The following is a 22799-nucleotide window of genomic DNA, read 5'->3' as shown; positions in this document are numbered from 1 at the left end:
TTTCCACGAGTGGGCCCCTTTTTCCAAGAAATACAACAAGGAGGCCAGAGCGATAGCACAGCATTAGGGCGTTTGCCTTGCAAGTGGCTGGCCCAGGACAGACCTGGGTTCAATCCCTGGTGTCCCATATGGTCCCCCAAGCCAGGAGCGATTTTTGAGTGCATAGCCACGAGTAACCCCTGAACCTCACCGAGAGTTGCCCAAAAAACAAAAAGGAGAGAGAGAGAGAGAGAGAGAGAGAGAGAGAGAGAGAGAGAGAGAGATGCAACAAGGGTTAATGCTGCTGCCAGAATCACCTCTAAGGGGGTGATAGTACAGCAGGTAGGGTGATTGCCTTGAGCATGGCTGGCCCTGGTTTGGTCCCCTGAGACTGCCAGGAGTAATCCCTGAGCACTTCCAGGTGTGGCAAAAATAATAATAATAATTTTCTTTTTTTATTTATTTATTTTTGTTTTTGTTTTTTTGGGCCACACCTGTTTGATGCTCAGGGGTTACTCCTGGCTAAGCACTCAGAAATTGCCTCTGGCTTGGAGGGACCGTATGGGACGCTGGGGGATCAAACCGTGGTCCTTCCTTGGCTAGCGCTTGCAAGGCACCTTACTTCTAGTGCCACCGGCAAGAATAATTTTTGGTTCATGATGCAGTTGTTTTTGAAATAATATTTGGTCATTGTGCTTTCAGAAACCTTTTCCTATTGCCAAATTTTTCCAAAATTTTCACATTCAGTATAGTTATGTGGGGGCTCTGATTTGCACGTTAATAAGTTACATTAGGGAATGGAGAGCTAGCACAGCGGTAATGCTAAGGCATTTGCTTTGCACGCGGCCAACACAGGACAGACCCCAGTTCAAATCCCATCATCCCATATGGTCCCCCGAGCCTGCCAGGAGCAAATTTCTGAGCGCAGAGCCAGGAGTAACCCCTGAGTGCTGCCGGGTGTGACCCCCCCCCCAAAAAAAAGGTACATTAGGGGGGCCGAGTAATAGTACAGGAGGTACGTACAGCCTTGCACATGGCTGGCCAGGGTTTGATCCACAGCATCCCATATAGTCTCTTATGCGCCACCAGGAGTGATTCTGTTTTTTTTTTTTTTTTGGTTTTTGGGCCATACCCGGTGACGCTCAGAGGTTACTCCTGGCTATGCGCCCAGAAGTCGCTCCTGGCTTGGGGGACCATATGGGACACCGGGGGATCGAACCGCGGTCCGTCCAAGGCTAGCGCAGGTAAGGCAGGCACCTTACCTCTAGCGCCACCGCCCGGCCCCCAGGAGTGATTCTTAAGTATAGAGCAAGGAGTAACCCCTTGGCATCATAAGGTAGCACAGAGGTAGGGTATTTGCCTTGCAAACAGCCAATCCAGGACAACAGTGGTTCGAATCCCAGCACCCCATATGGTCCCCTGAGCCTGCCAGGAGTGATTTCTGAGCCTATGCCAGGAGTAAAGCCTGAGCGCTGTCGGGTGTGACCCAAAAAACAAACAAAAAAAAAGTTAGAGTCTGAGAAATATAACAGTGGATATGGTGTTTGTCTTGCAGGGGTTAATCCTGGCACTGCATATAGCCCTATGAATCACTCAAGAGTAATTCCTGAGCACAGAGCAAGGAATGAACCCCAAACAATGATAGGTGTGGCTCACTCCAAAAATAAGTAAAAGTTATGTTTTGTTTATGTTTTGGTTAAAGCCACTGGGATTCTGTATTGACTCTGCAGAAGGGGCCCTGGGACCTTGACCTGACCTATGAGTGGAGCCATTGCCTGACTGGCTATTGGTAGTATTCTGCCCCGTTGGCCATGGGGTTCTTTCCTAGTTCTGCATGCCCCAGGCCTCACCTCACCTGCAATATACCATCCAGGGCGCTTCGGGAACCAGGCTGATCACTTCTTGGGCTCCCTGGCATTTGCAAAGCTGTTGAATCGTACCCTCGCTGTTCCCCCTTGGATCGAGTATCAGCATCACAAGCCGCCATTCACCAATGTAAGTACCTCCTGCTGACCTTGGTCTCTGATTAGAGCAGGGAGGATGGGAGGGTTTATCTACTCAAACTGGGGTTCTCACTGGTTGTGGTATTTACCAGGGGTTGTGCACTTAAGTTGCAGTGTTTTCAAACCTGTGCTTGCTAGGAGTACCACACAACTGCTGTGCTGGCACATGCCTGGTTTTGGTGATTGGAGATCTCATGCTTGTTGTAGTACCTGGAGTTCCCACACAGCAGCAGAGCCTTTGGGGTTGGGCTTGGTGGATGCTGGCAGCCCTGAGGGTCAAATTTGTGGCCCTAGCATACCTGGGGCACTGTGTGCCAGAGATAGAACCTTTCCTGTCTCTGGGGCCCCTGATACTGATGTTTGAATTGTCCATGGATCCTTCTCTCCCTCCCTCTCACTCTCTCCCTCTCTCCCACTCTCCTCTCTCTCTCTCTCTCATACACACACACACACACACACACACACACAGTTGTGGTCTTTTCCATTTAGTTGTGCTCACTGAGACCCATAGTCCTTTACCTGTTGACACACATGCTCCTCCAGCATCACAGTCCTGTAGTTGTACCTCCACACATTTGGGCACTGCTTATCAAGGGTCTTTGCAGCGCTCGCACAGCTGCTTGCTGAGGCGCTTGCTCTTGATCACGGTGCTTGCACATCTGTCACATGCAGTGTTTGAGGTTGCACCTTTAGTTGTGGTGTTCACATAAACCCATCTGTGGCGCAGCTAAAATTTCTTGTGGTGCCAGGGATGTCAGCAAAGCTCAGCACATGAAGTAACAGTAGGGATGGAACTCAAACTTCATGCCTCCTAGGACAGCTTTACTGGACCAGTTTCTCAACCTTTTCTCCCATAAATAGGTTTTTGGTTTGTTTGATTTGAGGGCCACACACAGCAGTTCTCAGGGCTGACTTTTAGCTCTGTACTCAGGGATCAGTCCTAGCAGACTTGAGGGACCTCATGTACCATGGATTGAACCTGGGTCACCTAAATGTAAAGCAAGCACCCTACCCACTGTCCAGCCCTGTAATCAGGTGTGTCAGCTTGGCTGCATGTAAGGCAGATGCTTTACCCACTGTACTCTTTCCAGTCCCCAATAAGCAATTTTGAAGGAAGAACTGAGACATGGCTTAGTTAGTAAGCAAGATATCCAAAGCCACAAACCCAGGTGATCTGCTTCAGCATCACTTGTCAGTCACTCCTAGGGACTCTTGGCATGATGATACTCAGCATCCTTGCTTTTTCTTTCTGTTTTTCTTTTGGGGGTTTTGGTTTTTGGGTCACACCCGGCACTGCTCAGGGGTTACTCCTGGCTCTATGCTCAGAAATCACTCCTGGCAGGCTCAGGACACCATACGGGATGCCGGGATTTGAACCACCGACCTTCTGCATGCAAGGCAAACGCTTTACCTCCATGCTATCTCTCCGACCCTGATACTTTCTGTTTTTCACTGGTTCTTTGTGTGTCTTTGTTTAGCTTATTCCATTTTGTAGCCACATCTGGCAGTCCTCAGTGCTACTCCCAGCATGGTACTCAAGAGTCACTCTTTTTTTTTTTTAATGGTTTTTGGAGACTACACTAACAATTATCATGACAATGTTAATGAGTGAGAGAAGTAGAATGCTTGTCTTGAATATAGGCAGGGGTGGGGGAGACTCCTGGCTCTCTGCTTAGAAATAGCTCCTGGTAGGCACAGGGGACCATATGGAATACCGGGATTCGAACCAATCACTTTAGGTCCTGGATTGGCTGCTTGCAAGGCAAACGCCGCTGTGTTATCTCTCTGGCCCCAAGAGTCACTCTTGAGGGTAGTCTGAGTATAATATGGAACTAGAGATGGAACTGGGCCTCCTGCATGGAAAACCTGTTCTCCAGTCCATTGATAGTCTTCTCAGCTCTATATTTGCTTACTCTGAATGCAACAAGAACCTGAAAGAAGGAACAGAATTAATAATTGATTTACGAGGTTTTTCATAAATAAAGCTGGAATATAGTACAGTAATTGGAGCACTTGTTTTGCATGTGGCCAGTCTGGGTTTGATCCCTGGTACCACATATCATCCCCCAAGCCCACCAGTAGTAACCCATGAGCACATGGCAGGAGTAAGCCCTTAGTATGGCTGTGGCCCCCAAATATAAAACAAAAATGAAGTTTTTAACAAACTTTGTAAAATTACCTTTAGTACATACCAAACACTGTGATTGTCTTTATCCCCTTTTCTCTGCACAGGTGTTTTTTTTTTTTCTTTACATGACTATGCTAAAGAGAGGTTGTTAAGAAGTGGAAGTTAAAAGTCAGAGGACTTGAGATTGTAGCCTGGCTTCACTGCTGACTGACTTTCTGAAGAGCTTGGACAGGTGTTTGACCTCTTCGTGCCTCAGTTCTTCAAGGCATGCCTTGAAGCTGGGGACATCCATCTTAGAATCAGCTGTGATAAGGAGTGTGACAAGGAATGTGTGGGACACAGGGAGTGCTCAGTTGCTGCAATCCCTGGTCCAATGAAGTTTTATTCTCTCTGTTCTAGTTTAAGCATTGCCAAATCATTTCTCAGGCTGACTGGCTTTTTCTTGCTTTGCCTTCTCAGCCAAGAGAGAATGGGAGGTGGGTCAGAGCAATAGCAGAGCAGGTGGGGCACTTACCTTGCACACGAATAATCCAGGCTTGATCCCCAGCATCCCATATGGTCCCCAGGCACTGCTAGGAATGACCCCTGAGCACAGAACCAGGAGTAATCCCTCAGCACCTCTGGTGCGACAAAAAAAATAAGTTAAAAAATGGAGCCCAGGGGGCCGGAGAGATAACACAGCAGTAGGGCTTTTGCCTTGCAAGCATCCGAACCAGGACCAACAGTGATTCGAATCTTGGCATCCCATTTGGTCCCCAGTGCCTGCCAGGAGCGATTTCTGAGCACAGAGCCAAGACTAACCCCTGAGCGCTGCTGAGTGTGACCCAAAAACCAAAAAAAAAAAATGGGACCGGAGTGATAGCACAGCAGTAGGGCATTTGCCTTGTACTCAGCCGATCCAGGATGGACCTTGGTTTGATCCCCGGCGTCCTATATGGTCCCTCGAGCCAGGAGCAATTTCTGAGCACATAGCCAGGAGTAACCCCTGAGCGTCACTGGGTGTGCCCCACCCCCCAAAAAAAAAGTCTCTGGGATTCTCTACCCCTAACTTTCTGCAGGTTCTTGGTTGCCCAGGTAGGCTTCCCTTCTCTCCAGGACCATCCTTTCAGGTATCACCAGGAACCTGAGAGTTGCCAAAATGTCACTGTTTTTTTCTGAGGTCAAACCCATTTGATGGCAGTGCAAACACATCTGATTATGGCCTTCACGTACTGTTTCTTTTCTCGCCTGTGGGTCACACCAGTCAACTGTGGAGCTTACACCCAATTCAGCATACAAAACTTATTCTAGAGCCCTTAAAGCCCTCACACATTGCTGGTGGTGTTCTGAGAGCAAACTCTTTGCTGTGGCATCAGGTATCCCAAACAGTGGAGCTGCTGGAGTCACTTTTAGATGTTTGGAGCAGTGCCTAAGCTAGAGCTCCGAATCTCACCGACAGGTGCTGAACTGTCAGACACAGCGTGGGAAGTCACAATTTCCCTCTATTTCCCATTTCCCCTTTTCTCAGCTTTTATTTCAACAGGTCCCCTAAATGGCACCCAGTTCCATGAACCTCACTCTCCTTCCTAACCTTCCCCAGGCTTCCACATATAGCCTGGTCCTTTAGCATCTGATCACTTAGCATCTTCCTCTTGTTCTTTGCTATATTATTAAAAAAAAACAAAAAAACTTTGCTGTGAGTTTGTGTTGACTCTTATGATCTTCACTATTCTCTATGGTCCACCCCATTTGTCTAGAGCTCTGTAATTCAGAGCAACCAGCCTGTTTTTCTAACTCTTTAGCCCTGGATTCTTCCTGGATGTCACACAGAAAATCTCAGCTTCACCAAACCAGAACTGGACTTGCCATCGCTCCCCCCTCCCAAAACAAAATCTCTCTTGGCTATTAAGGCTAAACCTAGCACCTCATCTGCCCAGAGACATTCTTAGTGTAGTGCTTTTCCAAGTTCTTTTTAATACCGCCTGACACAGAGTGTCCTTTTTTCACCCCCTTTTTTCTTTTTTTTTTTTTTTTTTTTTTTTTTTTTTTTTTTTTTTTTTTTGGTTTTTGGGTCACACCCGGCAGTGCTCAGGGATTATTCCTGGCTCCAGGCTCAGAAATTGCTCCTGGCAGGCACGGGGGACCATATGGGGCGCCGGGATTTGAACCAATGACCTCCTGCATGAAAGGCAAACGCCTTACCTCCATGCTATCTCTCCGGCCCCCACCCCCTTTTTTCTTATTCCAAAATACACTTCTACCACCTGCCTCACATGAAAGTATCCTTTCCCTTGCATTCTTAGCAGTAATTCTCCAGCTTTCCAATTTTTGCTGATATCATGAGTGAGAAATGAAGCATTGTCATCTGCTTTTTTCCTAACTTGGTGAGCGGGCATGTCTTTTGAGTGTTTTGGCTTATTTTGGGTTTCCTTTGCTGTGAGTTATTCTCTCCTAACTTGCCCAGGTTTTTTCTGGTGTCATTTGTCTTTTTTCTTATAGAAAAGAGTCAGCAGGCAGTTTTGAACGTAATAGATACTGCTGTGTTCTCTAATTGCAGAAGTCTTATCTAGCCGATTTCCGTCCTAACTAGTATCTTTTGCCAAGAGTTTGTCATTGGCATGTAGTGCAGGCTGCCTGGTGCTTGGCATATAACGTGATGTTGATAAGTGTCTCTGCCCTTCCTCCCTCCCCCCTTTTCCTGTAGCTGCATGTGCCCTACCAGAAGTACTTCAAGCTGGAGCCTCTCCAGGCCTACCATCGGGTCATTAGCCTGGAAGACTTCATGGAGAAGCTGGCACCCACTTACTGGCCCCCTGAGAGGCGGGTGGCATACTGCTTTGAGGTGGCAGCCCAGAGAAGCCCTGATAAGAAAACGTGTCCCATGAAGGTGGGTCTGAGGGAGCCCTCTGCCTGTCTCATGCCCTCTAGGCCCTGGAGAGATGGAGTGATGACAAAATGTGAGTGTCAGTGCAGGAAGAGCATAGAGCAGAAAATTTGAGGTTTTGGTCCCATTTCTGAGTCGTTATTATCACTGTAAACTTGGGCTTTCTTTGAGCTTTTTTTTTTTTTTTTTTGGTTTTTGGTTTTTGGTTTTTGGGTTACACCCAGCGGTGCTCAGGGGTTACTCCTGGCTGTCTGCTCAGAAATAGCTCCTGGCAGGCACGGGGGACCATATGGGACACCGGGATTCGAACTAACCATCTTTGGTCCTGGATCGGCTGCTTGCAAGGCAAACGCCGCTGTGCTATCTCTCTGGGCCCTCCTTTGAGCTTTTATTTCTACCTTTGAAGTAAAGAGGTCAATGCCTGCTCTGTCTTGCTCTTAAAGTAGTGCGAAGGCCTGGTGTGAGGGTCCTGATGAGCTGTACATGGTTGTCGGTAATAGTAAATAATACTCATATAGCTCTTACCCTGTGCCTGCTGCCATGCTGAGCACCTCACACACACACACACACACACCGATCACATGTCCCCTAATGGCCATTTTATTAATTTTTTGTTTTGGATTTTGTTTGTTTTGTTTTATTTTGGGGGCCATATCTGGTGGCACTCAGAGCTTACACCTGGCTCTGCACTCAGTGATCATTCCTGGCAGGGTTTGGGGAACCATATTGGATGCCAGGGATGGAATGATCAGCTGCATTCAAGTCAAGCACCTTACCCACTGTACTATTGCTCCAGCCTTTGTCCCCTAGAGGGGACTCTAGGTATGAGCAGAATGGTTCAATTTTTTTTCTATTTATATTGGAAGGAAGAAGGGAGTCTCCTAAATTGTGTTCAGGGGGCTCAGGATCCCCTCCCAGCAATTTTCAGCCAACCTCCTAGTCATTCAGTGTGAGGATCCAAGGATGCAGTATTGCTTGGATCTTATTGTGCCAGCCAGAAATTGTCTGGGCCACTCTGGTGGTGCTTAGGGGTTTCCAGAGATGCTTTCTAGAGATGCTTAAGGAACTGTATGATACCAGGAATCGAACCTGGGTTAGCCACAAGCAGTTTTCACCTTAGCCCCATACTATCACTCCAGCCTCTGGGATAGTAATTTATTCAAGTTCTCATAGCTCTGAACCTGAGGTTCAGCCCTTCCTAGCTTGACCCTATTGTTCACCTTCTTTACTTGAAATTTTCCTTCCTCTCAACAGGTAGAAATGTGTGGATTTCTGGCAGTTTGAGAATAAGACAATCCCCAATGTAGCCTTCAGTGTCAAAATCTAGAGAGAGTGGTGGAAAGAGCTAGTTTATAATTCTAAAATTGCCTCACCTGTGGTGTGACCTTGGGTAAGGGCTTCACCTCTTTGGTTTTGATTTCCATCTTAATAAGAAGGGCCTTGTGGGACTGGAGCAATAATACAGTGGGTAGGACATTTGCCTTGAATTCTGCTGGCCCCGCATCTCATATAGTCCCCTAAGCCTGCCAGAAGTAACCCCTGAGTACTGTCAGATAACCCCACAAACTAAAAAAGGGCCTTGAATAGGCTGATCATCAAAGTCTCTCAGTCTCTAATCCAGAATTACCCAATATATCTGGCTCACTATCCTCTCTGCAAGGTAAATGTAACTCCATAACCTCTCTGAAAATCTACTTTATTTAAACAAACAAAAAAAAACAGAAAGCACACCCCCACCAGTTGCACCCAAGGCTACTACTGTCCCCACTGATTCATTCCAGCACTCCCTGATAGGTCAGTGTCACTTTAAGAAAGACTGTTCTAACCCATGGTCCCAAATTATGATCCGTTTCCTTCATAGATGCTCTCAATACTGTTTGATTAGAGCATATAACACATGAGTGGGAATGATGTCAGACACTGGAGTGGGTGTCTCTTGCTGGAAATCAGACTGGAGGAGGCTTGCCAGTTTGCCATACACCACTTCCCAGGAATTAGTTTAATCTCTTTCTCCCTTTACTTTCTTCCCATGCCACCCCCAGTGTGAGGGCACCACCATGACCATCCTGACATGGGGCTTTGGTGTTCTGTGGGTGTGTGTTGCCAAGAATTGAACTCATGGCCTTACATGGGCTATGCATGTGCTCTCCTGGGCCTTCACTGTTACTGTGAATCAGATTATCCAGGGATCTCCCCTTCGCCATTCCTTGGCCCCATACCCACCCATATGCTGTACCTCCAATCCCTTCAGTAAGCCTATGACCATACTTTTTCTGCAGGAAGGAAACCCCTTTGGCCCCTTTTGGGATCAGTTTCAAGTGAGTTTCAACAAGTCGGAGCTTTTTTCAGGCATTTCCTTCAGCGCCTCCTACAAAGACCAATGGATCCAGAGGTACTTGGAATGGGCAGGCTTGCTGGGTTTAGGAGAAGGGCATAGGGCAATCTGGGCAGGGAACAGCTTCTTAGCACTAATCCCTTCTACCACACCTTGATGTGTGTGTGAGACCAAAGGTATGGCTATTTAGTCTGTTGAACTTGGAATCCTGTGAGATCTGTCCCCATTTCCGCGCCTGATACTGTGGAACATTGACCCGCTGTGGGATTTAGCAAGACTTTATCAGCTGATAAAGGATGTCATAAAAAAGCGGATTGTGCAGTCACATGCATCTTGATTTCCTCCTCAAGGCGTGAGAATCACTCCCCCTAGCTACCTTCCTCTTCATGAGGTGAAAATTGGAAGCATCTTCTAGAGATGAACAACTTCATGTGCAGACTAAGAAATGATGTCATCCTGATAATAATGGGATGTGCTTTAGTAAGTGCACTCTAGTATGCCCTATTAAAAAAAAATAGGTTAGCAGGACATTGGCACACACTGTGAAGTATTTATAGAGCGTCTGTCATGCATGAAACATAGTACTCAAAAGCCAAAGGTGATAAATCTAAAAATGAGGAAGATCCAGCCTAGCCTCAGACACTTCAGACAGCTACAGTCTAAGTATAATGAGTCCACTTATCCTTGATGCTGGTAGCCTGGCAAGAGAAAGTGTGGGCCTAGAAGTCAGAAGTGGGTTAGGAACTGTGGGGAATTAGGAATTCACGCAGTCATTTCATTTGGCATTTAATAGGCCAAAAATAGGCTGATGTGGTGAAATGAATACAAGCTTGGGAAGACAGACACAAGCTCAGGCCCAACCCTGCATTTTTTTTCCCCAGGGGAGCCTGAGCCAGCCTGTCCAGCTGTCTGGCCTGAGTGTCTCCCTCGGTGTAATGGGAGGAAAATAATGATATCTGCTTCCTCGTGTCTGCGGTGCCTGGCACACAGTCGAGGCCAAGGTAGAGTTAGCTGTTACTGCTGTTCATGTGCTTGATTTCATCAAAGCGTTAAGACATTTCACCAAGTGGCCACTAGAATCAGTTTCCATTTGGTGAGGAAATGAGCTCCCACAGCTGAATTAACTAGTCAAGTCATGCAGTTGTTGAGTAGGCAGTTGGGTTGGGGTCTTTATGTTCAAGTGTTTGATAGATCGTAAAAGCTAATGTTTAACTCATGTATACTACATGAAAGAGACGGGTCAAGTTTTCATGCCACTAAGTCTTCTAAGGTAATAACTCATTTAATTCTGCCACAAGTGTGTGGGACAGGTGTTCTTGTCATAAGGAAATTGAAGCTGAGAGGAGTGGAATCGTTTGCCCAAGGTCATGGAGCTTGACGTAGGTCTGGAATTTGAACACAGCCCAAGTAGGCTCCCTGACTCCAGAGTTCCCATTCTCAGACACTGAAGCAAAGAGCAGTTCTTTAACAACTCTAGGTCCTATTTGGTTTGTTTGTTTTGGTGTGTGTGTCTGTGTGTGCGTGTTGGAGAGGGTAGAGAAGAATGGACCACACCTAAAGTGCTCAGACTTACTTCAGGCTCTATGTATGCTTAGGGATAACTCCTGGCAGTACTTGGTGGGGACTTCACCACATATGTGGTGCTTCAAACCAGGATTGGCCATGTGCAAGGCAAGTACTTTACTCCTACCCTATCTCTCCGGCCACAGTTCCTCTTTGGGACTAGCCTGCAGAGCTAGTTTGTGAGTCAGAAGCTAAGGATCTCAGAAAGATAGGTCCTAACACCCTTCATTTAGACTCTCAGGTGGGCAATCCCATTTGATCCCCACCTTGGTTCTCCATACTCAGCACCCAGCGGCCTGCAGCTGTTTTCCAGTGGCAAGCCTTCCCTCTAAGGATGGAGACTTATCCCAGAATAGGGAGATATGTGGAGCAAGACTAATTGCAGTTCTGAAAGCCAGGAAAAGGTCTGTTCCTGGTGAAAAAGACAGCACTGGGCCTGAGTAATAGTGCATTGGATATGTCAATGCACACACCAACCTGGGTTTGAACCCTGGCATCCCATCTGGTCCTCTGAGCATCTCCAGGGTTCCTGATGGAATTCACTGTACTCTGGGAAACTCCGTGAAGGCTCATGGAAACTTGTGTCTCACAAGCAAAGTTTGGGGAAAGGAAGATTCATAAAGAAAATAAGGTCCCTGGGGTCAGATAGGGAGAGAGAATTGGGAGGTCACCTGGGCAGCATCCTTCCGTCCTTCCCATTTTGGGAACACCAAAACGTTGAGCACCGGTCCCCAAGGAAACCAGGTATAAGAGGGAAAGTGAGAACCTATGCTCTGACTGGCCAAGGTGAGACTGTTGGGGAGACTGAACGTCCGTGCATCCTCCCGTGAAAGTTCCAGAGGAGGATGTAAGAAAGGGCGTGTGTAGGTGTTCATTGGTTAGTAGGGTAAGAACTTGCCTTCAGCAGGTGGGCATCTAGAGCAAAGCCCTGCAGACTAAGGGGTGAGAATACAGACATTTCCATTTTCTCCACACACACACAGTCCTTGAGGCTAGGGAGTGAGGACAGGGTGGATTGGATGGCTTGCATCGATGCAGTCCTCACAGATGCTGCCTTCTTCCAAGCCCTCACACATGTTGGAGAGGAAGCAAGGCCTCCCAGAGCCCTGAAAAGGTTTTGGTTTCTGTGGACAACCCCACCCTCATGACCTCCTCTAAATCTAATGGCTTCCCATTTCCTGGTACCATCACAATTGGGAATCGAGGCTTCAGCATGTTTAGGGTGGGGGATTGAGGGGCGGTGCAAATCTGAACCGGACCCTGATAGGAAGAATGTGGAGAGGCCGGCCTTTTAGAGAGGTGCTGGGAAAGGCGCTTCTTCGTGGCACTTTTCATGAGAATCAAGACAGGCAGAAGCAAGCTTAATGTGGTCAAGGCACATAAAGGCAGTGCTTGGCTCTGTGGGGATGGGGGTGGGTGTGTCCATGCACAGAGGCTGGAGAGGGTGAAGGGAGAGGCGAATGCAGGCTGTTCTTCCCCCCTAGGCTGTTGCTGCTTAATAAACCTCTCCCAGACTCAGTGACTCAGCCACAGTTCCATGAGTCAGGTTGGCTCTGCCAGGCAGATCTTTTTGTTTTGTTTTGTTTTGTTTTCTTGATGGAATCCCAACTGTACAGTTTCTTTCTACATTAAACATCTCATTTCTTGGTGTGAATAAACCACCACAGATCTAGTGGAAGTTTTTTTTCTTCTTCTTTTTTTTTTTTTACTAAAAAAGGAAATTAAATTTTCTCATAGTTCCCCCACCCTTCCAAAAACACTATGAGGATTTTGGCGGTTCTCCTTTCACTCCTGGCTGGTTCTGTTTTGTTTTTCAGCCACAACTTACATGTGCCCCTGTGTTGCCTGGGATCAAACTTAGATTTCGAGGGCCAGAGAGATATCATGGAGGTAAGGCATTTGCCTTGCATGCAGGACAGTGGTTCGAATACTGGCATCCCATATGGTCCCCCGATCTTGCCAAGAGCAATTTCTGAGCATAGAGCTAGGCGTAACCCCTAAGCACTGCTGGGTGTGACCCAAAAACCAACAAACAATTAGGGGCCAGGCGGTGGCGCTAGAGGTAAGGTGCCTGCCTTGCCTGCGCTAGCCTTGGACGGACCGAGGTTCGATCCCCCAGTGTCTTATGGTCCCCCAAGCCAGGAGCAACTTCTGAGCGCATAGCCAGGAGTAACCCCTGAGCGTTACCGGGTGTGGCCCAAAAACCAAAAAAAAAAACAAACAAAAACTTAGACTTCCATATGCAAAGCATGAACTCCACAACAGTACAGTGGATAGAGCTCTTGCCTTTACCCAGGTTCAATACCTGTCCCCCCTACCCCCATCTGGTTCCCAAAGCCCCTTCAGGATTTCTGAGTATAGAGCCTGGAATAAGTCCTAAACACTGCAAGATGTGGCCCTCCTTTCAAAAATAATGTACTACAGCCCTTTGAATTATCTTCCTATTTTATCTCTACACTTTTGTTTTCTTCTTTGGGGGATAGGGTGTATTTGGATTGTACAGAACAGTGTTCAGAGTCTAATTTTGGCTTTGGAGTGACCCCTGGAAGTACTTGGATCATTTGTGATGCCAGAGATTTGAATCACTTTCAAAGTTGTAGTAATCTCATGCAAGGCAAGTACCTTGCCTCTGTGCCATCTCTTCAGCCCTATCTCTAAATATTTTGTTTTATTTTTTCCCCAGCAATGCTCAGGATCGCTCCTGGGAGCCAGAACGATAGCACAGTGGTAGGGCATTTGCCTTGCACACAGCCAACCCCAGAAAGACTCCGTTTCAATTCCTAACATCCCGTATGGTCCCCTGAGCCTGCCAGGAAGTGACTTCTGAGCACAGAGTCAGGAGTAACCCCTGAGCACTGCCAGGTATGACACCCCACCACCACCAAAAAAAAAAAAAGGATCACTCCTGGCGAAGCTTAAGGGACCATATTCATTGCTAGAACCCAGTGGATTCTGACTAGAATGTGATGAGTTGTGTTCAAGGTAAACCCAAGGGACTATCCTTCTGGCTTCTCTCCAGACGTCTTTGTTGTTGTTGTTGTTGTTGTTGTTGTTTTTTGGGGGGCCACACCCGTCAGTGCTCAGGGGTTACTCCTGGCTGTCTGCTCAGAAATAGCTCCTGGCAGGCATGAGGGACCATATGGGACACCGGGATTCAAACCAACCACCTTTGGTCCTAGATCGGCTGCTTGCAAGGCAAACGCCGCTGTGCTATCTCTCCAGGCCCCTCTCCAGACATCTTTATGCAATATTTTACATTTACTATACAAATTTAAAATGAAATAATTATATATATGTTTGTAGTCAAGTATTAAAATTATCTTTTTTTATTTTTTAATTAGTATCTTTATTTATAAATTATCTTTTCTAATGAATAGTTGATACCAGATTAGTAAAATATATTTTTGGTCAAAATCAGTTCTAAACATAGAACCATGAGGAATTTTTTTGTTTCGTTGTTTGTTTTATTTGTTTTGTTTTTTAATGGTTACTTGTGGTGCCAGAGAGGTTGTACAAGAAATAAGGCTCTAGCTTTGCACACAGCTGACACAGGTTTCATTCCTAGCACCACATATGGTCCCCAAACACCACCAGGAATGATTCCAGAGTGCAGAGCTAAGAATAAGGTCTGAGGGCCGGGCGGTGGCGCTAAAGGTAAGGTGCCTGCCTTGCCTGCGCTAACCTTGGACGGACCGCGGTTCGATCCCCCGGTGTCCCATATGGTCCCCCAAGCCAGGAGCAACTTCTGAGCACATAGCCAGGAGTAACCCCTGAGCGTTACTGGGTGTGGCCCAAAAACCAAAAAAAAAAAAAAAAAAAAGAATAAGGTCTGAGCAACCCTGGCTGTGGTCCCCAAACCTCAATTAGTAAATAAATGATTGCTGTATATGTGGAAGTGAATATTTATATTGATGGATCCTTATTTGTAGGTGAATTGATTCAATATAACCATTTTTAGTTTTTCAATTTCATGGCATTAAGTCCATTTCCAGTGTTGTATAACCATCACCAAACTCCATCTCCAGAACTTTTGTATCTTCCTGAAGAGAAACTTTGTGACTATTAAACACCTCTCCATTCTCCTTTTCTGTTTCTGGAAACATCCATTCTGCTTTCTGTCCCTACAAGTTTGCCTATTCTAGGTCCCTCATATAAGTGGAATCACATATTTGCTCCTTTGTGTCTGGTTTACTTGTCTTTTTGTTTTGTTTTGTTTTGGGGCCATACCTAGCTGTGCTCAGGGGTTACTCCTGGCTCTGAGCTCAGAAATCGCTCCTGGCAGGCTGGGGGACCATATAGGATGCCAGGAATTGAACCCGGGTCTATCCCGGGAGGCCGCATGTAAGGCAAACACTCTATCGCTAAGCTATCTCTCCGGCTCCTGGTTGACTTATCTTAATGCCTTCAAAGTTCACTCATGGGTAGCATTTATTAAGATGGACATCTGGGGGCCGGTGAGATAGCATGGAGGTAAGGCATTTGCCTTTCATGCAGAAGGTCGGTGGTTCAAATCCCGGCATCCCATATGGTCTCCTGAGCCTGCCAGGAACGATTTCTGAGCGTAAAGCCAGGAGAACTCCTGAGCGTGGCCGGGTGTGACCCAAAAACCAAAAAAAAAAAAAAGATGAACATCTGTTGGCTAGAGTGATAGTACAGTAGGTAAGGTACTTATCTTGTATATAACCAACCCAAGTTTGATCCCTGGCATCCCATACTGTTCCCTTTTCCCCACCATGATTGATTCCTGAGCTTAGAGCCAGTAGTAACCCCAGTTGTGGCCCAAAAACCTAAATGAATAAATAAATGTAAAATATATAAAAGAACTAAGCTGCCACCTGGGAGAGGGCGGGAAGCAGACAGGTCATTTGATAAGCCTGGGAGTGCTTCGTAGAGGTGGACTTCACAGTGAACACATTTCAAACCTTTGCTAAGCTTTCAGATACTTGCTTATTGTAGAAAACTGTTCTTTGGGAGTGAGGAAGTGAGTGTAAAGAGCAGGCACTGAAAGCTCAAGCTCTTTCCTGCATCCCTGTGCATATTGGCAGACTGTTTCCCTCTCTGCTGGCAGGCTGAGAGGAATAGTTCATGGACTTAGAGCACCTACCTTGCCAGCAAGTTGTCATAAACACAAATCTTCAGTGTCCCCCATGCACAGAGCACAATAGGTCAGCTCTATTCTCTATGATCTATCAAAGTTATTAGCCATTTCTTTGTTTGTTTGTTTGTTTTGGGGTCACACCCAACAGTGCTCAGGTGTTACTCCTGGCTCTATGCTCAGAAGTCGCTCCTGGCAGGCTCAGGGGACCATATGGGATGCCGGGATTTGAACCACCCACCTTCTGCATGCAATCTCTCCAGCCCCAGTTATCAGCCATTTCTGAGCCACATCACTGATAGTTGTATGTAAGCACTACAAAAAGGGTCTTGACTCCCAGCACATCATCATCAACTAAAAGGATGTATGACAGAAAGTGCAACCCCATGAGCATCTGTGTAAGCCCCTCAGAGTTCTTTTCTGAGGCCCCTAACATTATCCAAATGTTCAGGTACCCTTGAGAAATAATAAACTCTTGTTTTCCTTTTGTGATCTTTCTAGCACAAGATCTTTGAAACTTATCATTTTTCATTCTCAAAATATTTATTATATCCTCAATGTATTGAGGCCTCTGCTAGGAACTGGGAAACAGAATCACCCCCAGACATCTGTGAAAATATAGTTGACTGGGGTGGGGAAGATGGAATTATAATGTTGGAGTTCAAAATATAAGGGAAAGGGGTCTAAAGCGTAGTACTGCGGGTAAGGTTCTTGCCTTGCACACACCAACCAGGGCTTGATCTCTGGCACCCCATATAGTCCCTTGAGCCTCACAGGAAGTAATTCATGAGTAGAGTCAGAAGTAATGCAGAGTCAAGAGTCAAATCTGAGTATTGCCGAGTGTGCCTTCCACCAAACATAGAGAGAGGAAGGAGGGCCAGAGTCATACAGCAGGTAAGGATCTTGCCTTGCATATAGACAACCTGATTCAATTTTTGGCTCCTAATATGGTCCCCTGAGCCTAACAGGAATGATCCCTGAGCACAGAGCCAGGAGTAAGCCCTGAGTACAGCCAGATGTGACTCCAGAACAAAACAAACCAAAGGAATAAACCAACAACATAGAGGCGCTAGAGTTAGTAGAGGTCAAAGTGCTTGCAAGACAAGCACATAGCTGACCCTGGTTCCAGCCCCAGCACTATATATATAGTCCCCTTTTACCCCCTACTTTATTTTTCCCTTGGATTTTGGGTCACACCCGGCAATGCTCAGGGGTTATTCCTGGCTCTACGCTCAGAAATCGCCCCCCGGCAGGCTTGGGGGACCATATGGAATGCCAGGATTCTAACCAGCGACCTTCTGCATGCCAGGCAAACGCCTTACCGCTGTACTATCTCTCTGGCCCCTTACCCCCTACTTCTACTCTCTCACCCTATCACCAGAAGTAAGCCTGGGGGCCTGAGAGATAGCATGGAGGTAGGTCATTTGCCTTGCATGCAGAAAGATGGTGGTTCGAATCCCGGCATCCCATATGGTCCCCCAAGCCTGCCAGGGGTGTTTTCTGAGCATAGAGCCAGGAGTAATCCCTGAGCGCTGCCAGGTGTGACCCAAAAACAAAACAAAAAACAAAAACAGAAGTAAGCCTTGAACCAGAGCCAGGAGTAAACTTTAAGCACTACTGGGTATGACCCTCCCCACCCCACCCCAAAAAAAAACTAACAAGAAGTCAAAGAGATGGTACAGTGGGTAAGGCACTTGCCTTGTATATGGCTGTGATCCTGAGCATCCCATATATCCCCCAAGCTAGCCAGGAGTGATTCCTGAGTGCAGAGCCAAGAGTAACCCCTAGCATTGCTGGGTAAGACCCAAAAATAGGAGGGAAAAAAATAACAATTAACAAACAATATAGGTACTTTGGGTTGGGCAGATAGCATGAAGGGCTGAAGCATTTGCTTTGCACACGGGAGCCCAAGTTTGACCCAGCACTTTGTGGTCCTTGAGCCCTGCCAGGAGTGGCCTCTCAGCAATTGAGAGTAGCACCCAAGCACCACCAGATGTGGTACACAAAACAAGAACAAAAGATAGAGCCGAAGTGGTAGCATGGCAATAGGACATCTGCCTTGCACACATGCCAACGTGGGAAGGACCTGGGTCCAATTCCTGGCATCCCACATGGTCCCTGGAGCCTACCAGGAGTGATTTCTGAGCACAGAGCCAGGAGTAACCCCTGAGCATTGCCAGGTGTGGCCCAAAAACAAAAACATAAAAACAAAACAACAAAAAGATTTTGGGACACAGAAAGTGGCTCAGCAGCTTAAAGAACATGCCAGCAAGTATAAAGCTAAGAATTATACTGCTTTCCTCAAGGCTCACTGACCAGTTCAGAGTATGGGATCCTCAGCCAGGGGAGGAAAAAACCCACCAATATATATTTTGAAGCATACTGCATTGATTCAGATTCCACTTTCAACAATCTATAGCTGTGTGACTGTGGCCCTATTACTTCATCTTTCTGTGCCTCAGTGTCCTCAATACCAATAGTTCTTGACTTCATAGGGCTCTTGTGAAATTGAATTAATGTATGTAAAACAATAGGAGCACTGTCTGTCATATAGTACAGATAAATAAATAATGCACATGTAGGCATTGTAAAAAGCTAAAAAATGTCTAAAAACGGCTTGAGAGAAAGGTAAAAAACAAGGGCCAGAGTGATGGTGCAGTGGTAGGGTGTTTGCCTTGCATGCAGCTGACCCAGGACGGACCGCAGTTCAGTCCCCCAGCATCCCATATGGTCCCCCAAGTCAGGAACGATTTTTTTTTTTTTTTTGGTTTTTGGGCCACACCCTGTGACGCTCAGGGGTTACTCCTGGCTATGCGCTCAGAAGTTGCTCCTGGCTTCTTGGGGGACAATATGGGACGCCGGGGGATCGAACCGCGGTCCGTCCTAGGCTAGCGCAGGCAAGGCAGGCACCTTACCTCCAGCGCCACCGCCCGGCCCAGTCAGGAACGATTTTTGAGCACATAACCACACGGGGTGTGTGTATCCCCCCCCCCCAAATAAAAGGGTCTGAGAAATATCATGCAGTAAGTGGGTAGGGCATTTGTCTTGCATGCATCTGATCTAGTTTCAATTCCCAGCATTCCATATGTACCCCAGGAGTGCTAGGAGTGATTCCTAAGTGGGGAGCAAAGAGTAAGCCCTGAGCACCACTGGGTGTGGCCCACCCTCCTCCCCAAAAAAAACCCAAAGCTAAAGAGATGTGTTTTGCTTTGTTTTTCAATTGGTGTGGGAGTTGGAGGGTGGGCCACACCGAGCTCTGCTCAATGCTTACTCCAGGCATCCTGCACTCCCTACACTCTGGGATCAAACCTAGGTCAGCTGCATAGGTAGGTGCCCTACCCTCTGTACCATTGCTTCTGCCCTAAAGAGATGTGTTCTATAGAACCAGGCCCTTGGGACCTGGACCAGCATATGTGAGAGCTATGGCTAGCAAGACTGCTCTGACGACACCGGTGCCCACAATAAAACAAGGAGGCTGCCAAGGAAAAGTGGGACAGGCTGGCTCCCCACTCCTTGGAGCTACGGTTCAGGTGTGATGACTGGTGGGGGAGGTTCTTCAGGTGTTTATAGAACAAGACCTTTGGTTTGGGTGTGAAGAAGCATCATGTGAGTATAAGAGCAAAACCACCTCCCTGTGCGGCAGGAGGGAACTAGATCAGAAAACTGCAGTTCATTCCTACAAATGGGGAAACTTCCAGAGAGATTAACACAAGCACATGATCCACGCTATCAACGTGGCCCTATCTTGAAGACATAAATGTAATTTTTTTTAATTGAGATGGGGCTAGAGATAGTACAGGGGTGAAGGCACTTAAGGCACTTGCCTTGCACACAGCTGGCTTCACTTCAACCTGGGCACCACATACAGCCCCCTGAGGTCTTCCAGAAGTGAACCCTGACCCTTCCCTTAAATAAAAATGTTTGGTATGAGTTACAAGCATTATGGTAATAGTCGTGGTGGTAACACTAATAGAATTTTATTATGTTTCTAACTTCCAAGCATTGTTCTAAATGCTCCATTCATATTAGTCTGTTTAACCTTCTCAATATGTTAAATCAGAGCTATTATCAACTTTATTATTCAGATGAGAAAACTGAGGCACAGAATAGCTGTTTCCCCCAAAGTTAATAAATGGCCTAAGTTAGTCAGTGAGTCCAATAGCTTTCATCCATGAGCCTGCCTGGCCTGAGGGTATAAAGAGGTTGACACTGGCACAGTCAACATTTGAACAAGCCTGCCTGGCTTTGTCCAAAAACACACAGGATCATATCTATAAAAATAGTAGATGTGTAATTGTGCTTAAAATTGCAGCGTCTGGAAAGAGAAGAAAAGCTAGACCAGAGCTTCTGTGTAGGTGTGTTCTATGTTGGATTTGTTCTTTTGGGGCCACACCCAGCAGTGCCAGAGGTAGGGGGTGACTTCCACCCAAGAGCTCCAGGATCATCACTCCCAGTGATGTTCAAGAGACCACACATTCCCAAAGAGCAAACCTGGGCCTTTGACAGGCAAAATATGCTCCCTAGGACACTGAATAGTCTCTCTAGCCTCTGGATATATGTACTGTTAAAGATTCTTTCCTGGGGCCGGAGAGACAGCATGGAGGTAAGGCGTTTGCCTTTCATGCAGGAGGTCATCGGTTCAAATCCCAGCGTCCCATATGGTCCCCTGTGCCTGCCAGGAGCAATTTCTGAGCCTGGAGCCAGGAATAATCCCTAAGCACTGCCGGGTGTGACCCAAAAAAACCACAAAAAAAAAAAAAAAAAGATTATTTCCTTTAAAAATATTTTTTTTTTTTTTGGTTTTTGGGCCACACCCTGTGATGCTCAGGGGTTACTCCTGGCTATGCGCTCAGAAGTTGCTCCTGGCTTCTTGGGGGACCATATGGGACGCCAGGGGATCGAACCGTGGTCCGTCCTAGGCTAGCGCAGGCACCTTACCTCCAGCGCCACCGCCCGGCCCCCTCCTTTAAAAATATTTTTAAAAAATAAGGGCCGGAGAGATAGCATGGAGGAAAGGCATTTGCCTTGCATGCAGGATGGTGGTTTGAATCTGGCATCCCAAATGGTCCCCCGAACCTGCCAGGAACAACTTCTAAGCATAGAGACAGGAGTAACCCCTGAGTTTTGGTGTGACCCAAAAACAAAACAAAACAAAAAAATAGGGGCTGGAGAGATAGCATGGAGGTAGGGCATTTGCATTGCATGCAGGACAGTGGCTCAAATCCCAGCATTCCATATGGTCCCCCGAGCCTGCCAGGAGCGATTTCTGAGCATAGAGCCAGGAGTAACCCCTGAGCGCTGCTGGGTGTGACCCCCAGCCCCCCAAAATAATATATATATACATACATATACATACATATACATATATATATATACATACATATACATATATATATATATATATAATGAGAGGGCAAAGTGGAAAAAAGTAATAAAAACAAAAAATACTTAATTTTGTTGTTTTGAGGCTTGGGTCCACACTCAGCAGTGTTCAAGTCTTACCCCTAGTTCTGTATCCAGGGATCATTCCTGGCAGGCTTTGGGAGACATTATGGAGTGCTAGGATCAAACCTCACTTGACCCATACAAGTGCCCTACCCACTGTACTAATACTCTGGCCCCAAAAATACTTAATAATTTTGAATTGAAAATGTTATTGAGAAAATTATATGCAATTGTGAGAATACAAGAAGATCCCACATGCCTTTACCCTGTTGTCCCCAGTGGTGATACTTTTCATATCCTAAGCAGTTACCACAGTCATAACCCACCCCTCTCGTTCAGGTTTCTCATTTTAGCTATACTTATTTCTGTGTTTGTGTGTGTTCAGTTCTGTTCCATTTTATGACTTGTGTGGGTTCCTGTGCCCTCCATCATGGTTTAAAGTCATCACAGTGATCCTTGTGTGACCAATTTATAACCACACCCACCCACCTCCAAGGTTTCTGACAGACCCTGACAACTCTAGTCACTTCTCCTTTTCAGTTCTCTCCAGCTTGTCATTTCAAAAGTGCTCAGATGGAGTCTCATACAATATATTATCTTTCGGAATGGGCTTTTTATTTCTTGATATGGAAAGATCCTCTTGTGATCAATGCACACTGTTGTCCATATTAGTAGTTCAACTTTACCATAATAGGATGGATGCCCACTGTTTAGCCATTCACTTATGGAGTGAGCTCAAGTTATTTCCAGTTTGAAGCTGTTTTAAATGAAGTGACTGCAAACCTTTGTGTACTGCCTCACATATGACTGCCGGTTTCTGCTTGTCTGGGATAAGAGCCAAGAGTACAATTGCTGGCCAATACCGTCATTACAGTTCACTTTAGAAGAAACTACTAAAGTGTTTTAGAGATACCTGTTTCATAATATTAGAAAAGAATTTTGTCGGACAGAGAGAAGACATTCCAGCAAGTAGGAAAACATATGTGGCCACTGAGAGTGTATGACATTACATGAGAGTTCACCTGCTTCAAGCAGAAAATCCAGATGAAAAGGGAACCCAGGTTTGCTCCCCACTCCCTCTGTTGAAGAATGTGTCAGACTTTTTGGGGGCGGTGTCACACTCGGTAGTGTGCAGGGGTCACTCCTGGCTCTGCTCAGAAGTCACTCCTGACAGGCTTGGGGGAACATATGGGATGCTGGGATTCAAACTGGGGTCCGTCCTGTGTTGGCCGTGTGCAAGGCAAACACCTTACCACTGTGCTATCTCTCCAGCCCTGTGTGTCAGACTTTTACTCGTGGCAAACTATGTTCGGGGCCCCCAATGCACTACCTTCCAATGGCAGGGACCATCTGCCCACCAAGGGGATAGGGAAAGCCTGCAGAGACTT

The 22799-nt window shown here is 46.6% G+C and overlaps 2 protein-coding genes across 2 annotated transcripts in view; one reads left to right on the top strand and one right to left on the bottom strand.

Annotated features, from left to right (window-relative positions):
• Positions 1-22799, bottom strand: part of COMMD7 (COMM domain containing 7) — a 911502-nt gene that overhangs the window by 394355 nt on the left and 494348 nt on the right. The gene's annotated exons all lie outside the window — the stretch shown is intronic.
• POFUT1 (protein O-fucosyltransferase 1) overlaps positions 1-22799 on the top strand; it is a 31600-nt gene that overhangs the window by 2082 nt on the left and 6719 nt on the right. Inside the window, exons 2-4 of the mRNA XM_049779285.1 lie at positions 1853-1974; positions 6794-6976; positions 9253-9365. Of these exons, the coding sequence (XP_049635242.1) occupies positions 1853-1974; positions 6794-6976; positions 9253-9365 (418 nt within the window). The remainder of the gene's footprint in view (positions 1-1852; positions 1975-6793; positions 6977-9252; positions 9366-22799) is intronic.

This window comes from Suncus etruscus, chromosome 9 (assembly GCF_024139225.1).
Source record: "Suncus etruscus isolate mSunEtr1 chromosome 9, mSunEtr1.pri.cur, whole genome shotgun sequence".
Classification (NCBI taxonomy): Eukaryota; Metazoa; Chordata; class Mammalia; order Eulipotyphla; family Soricidae; genus Suncus; species Suncus etruscus.
The sequence above is the reverse complement of the archived record's forward strand: the minus strand, read 5'-3'. Positions and strand labels throughout refer to the sequence as shown.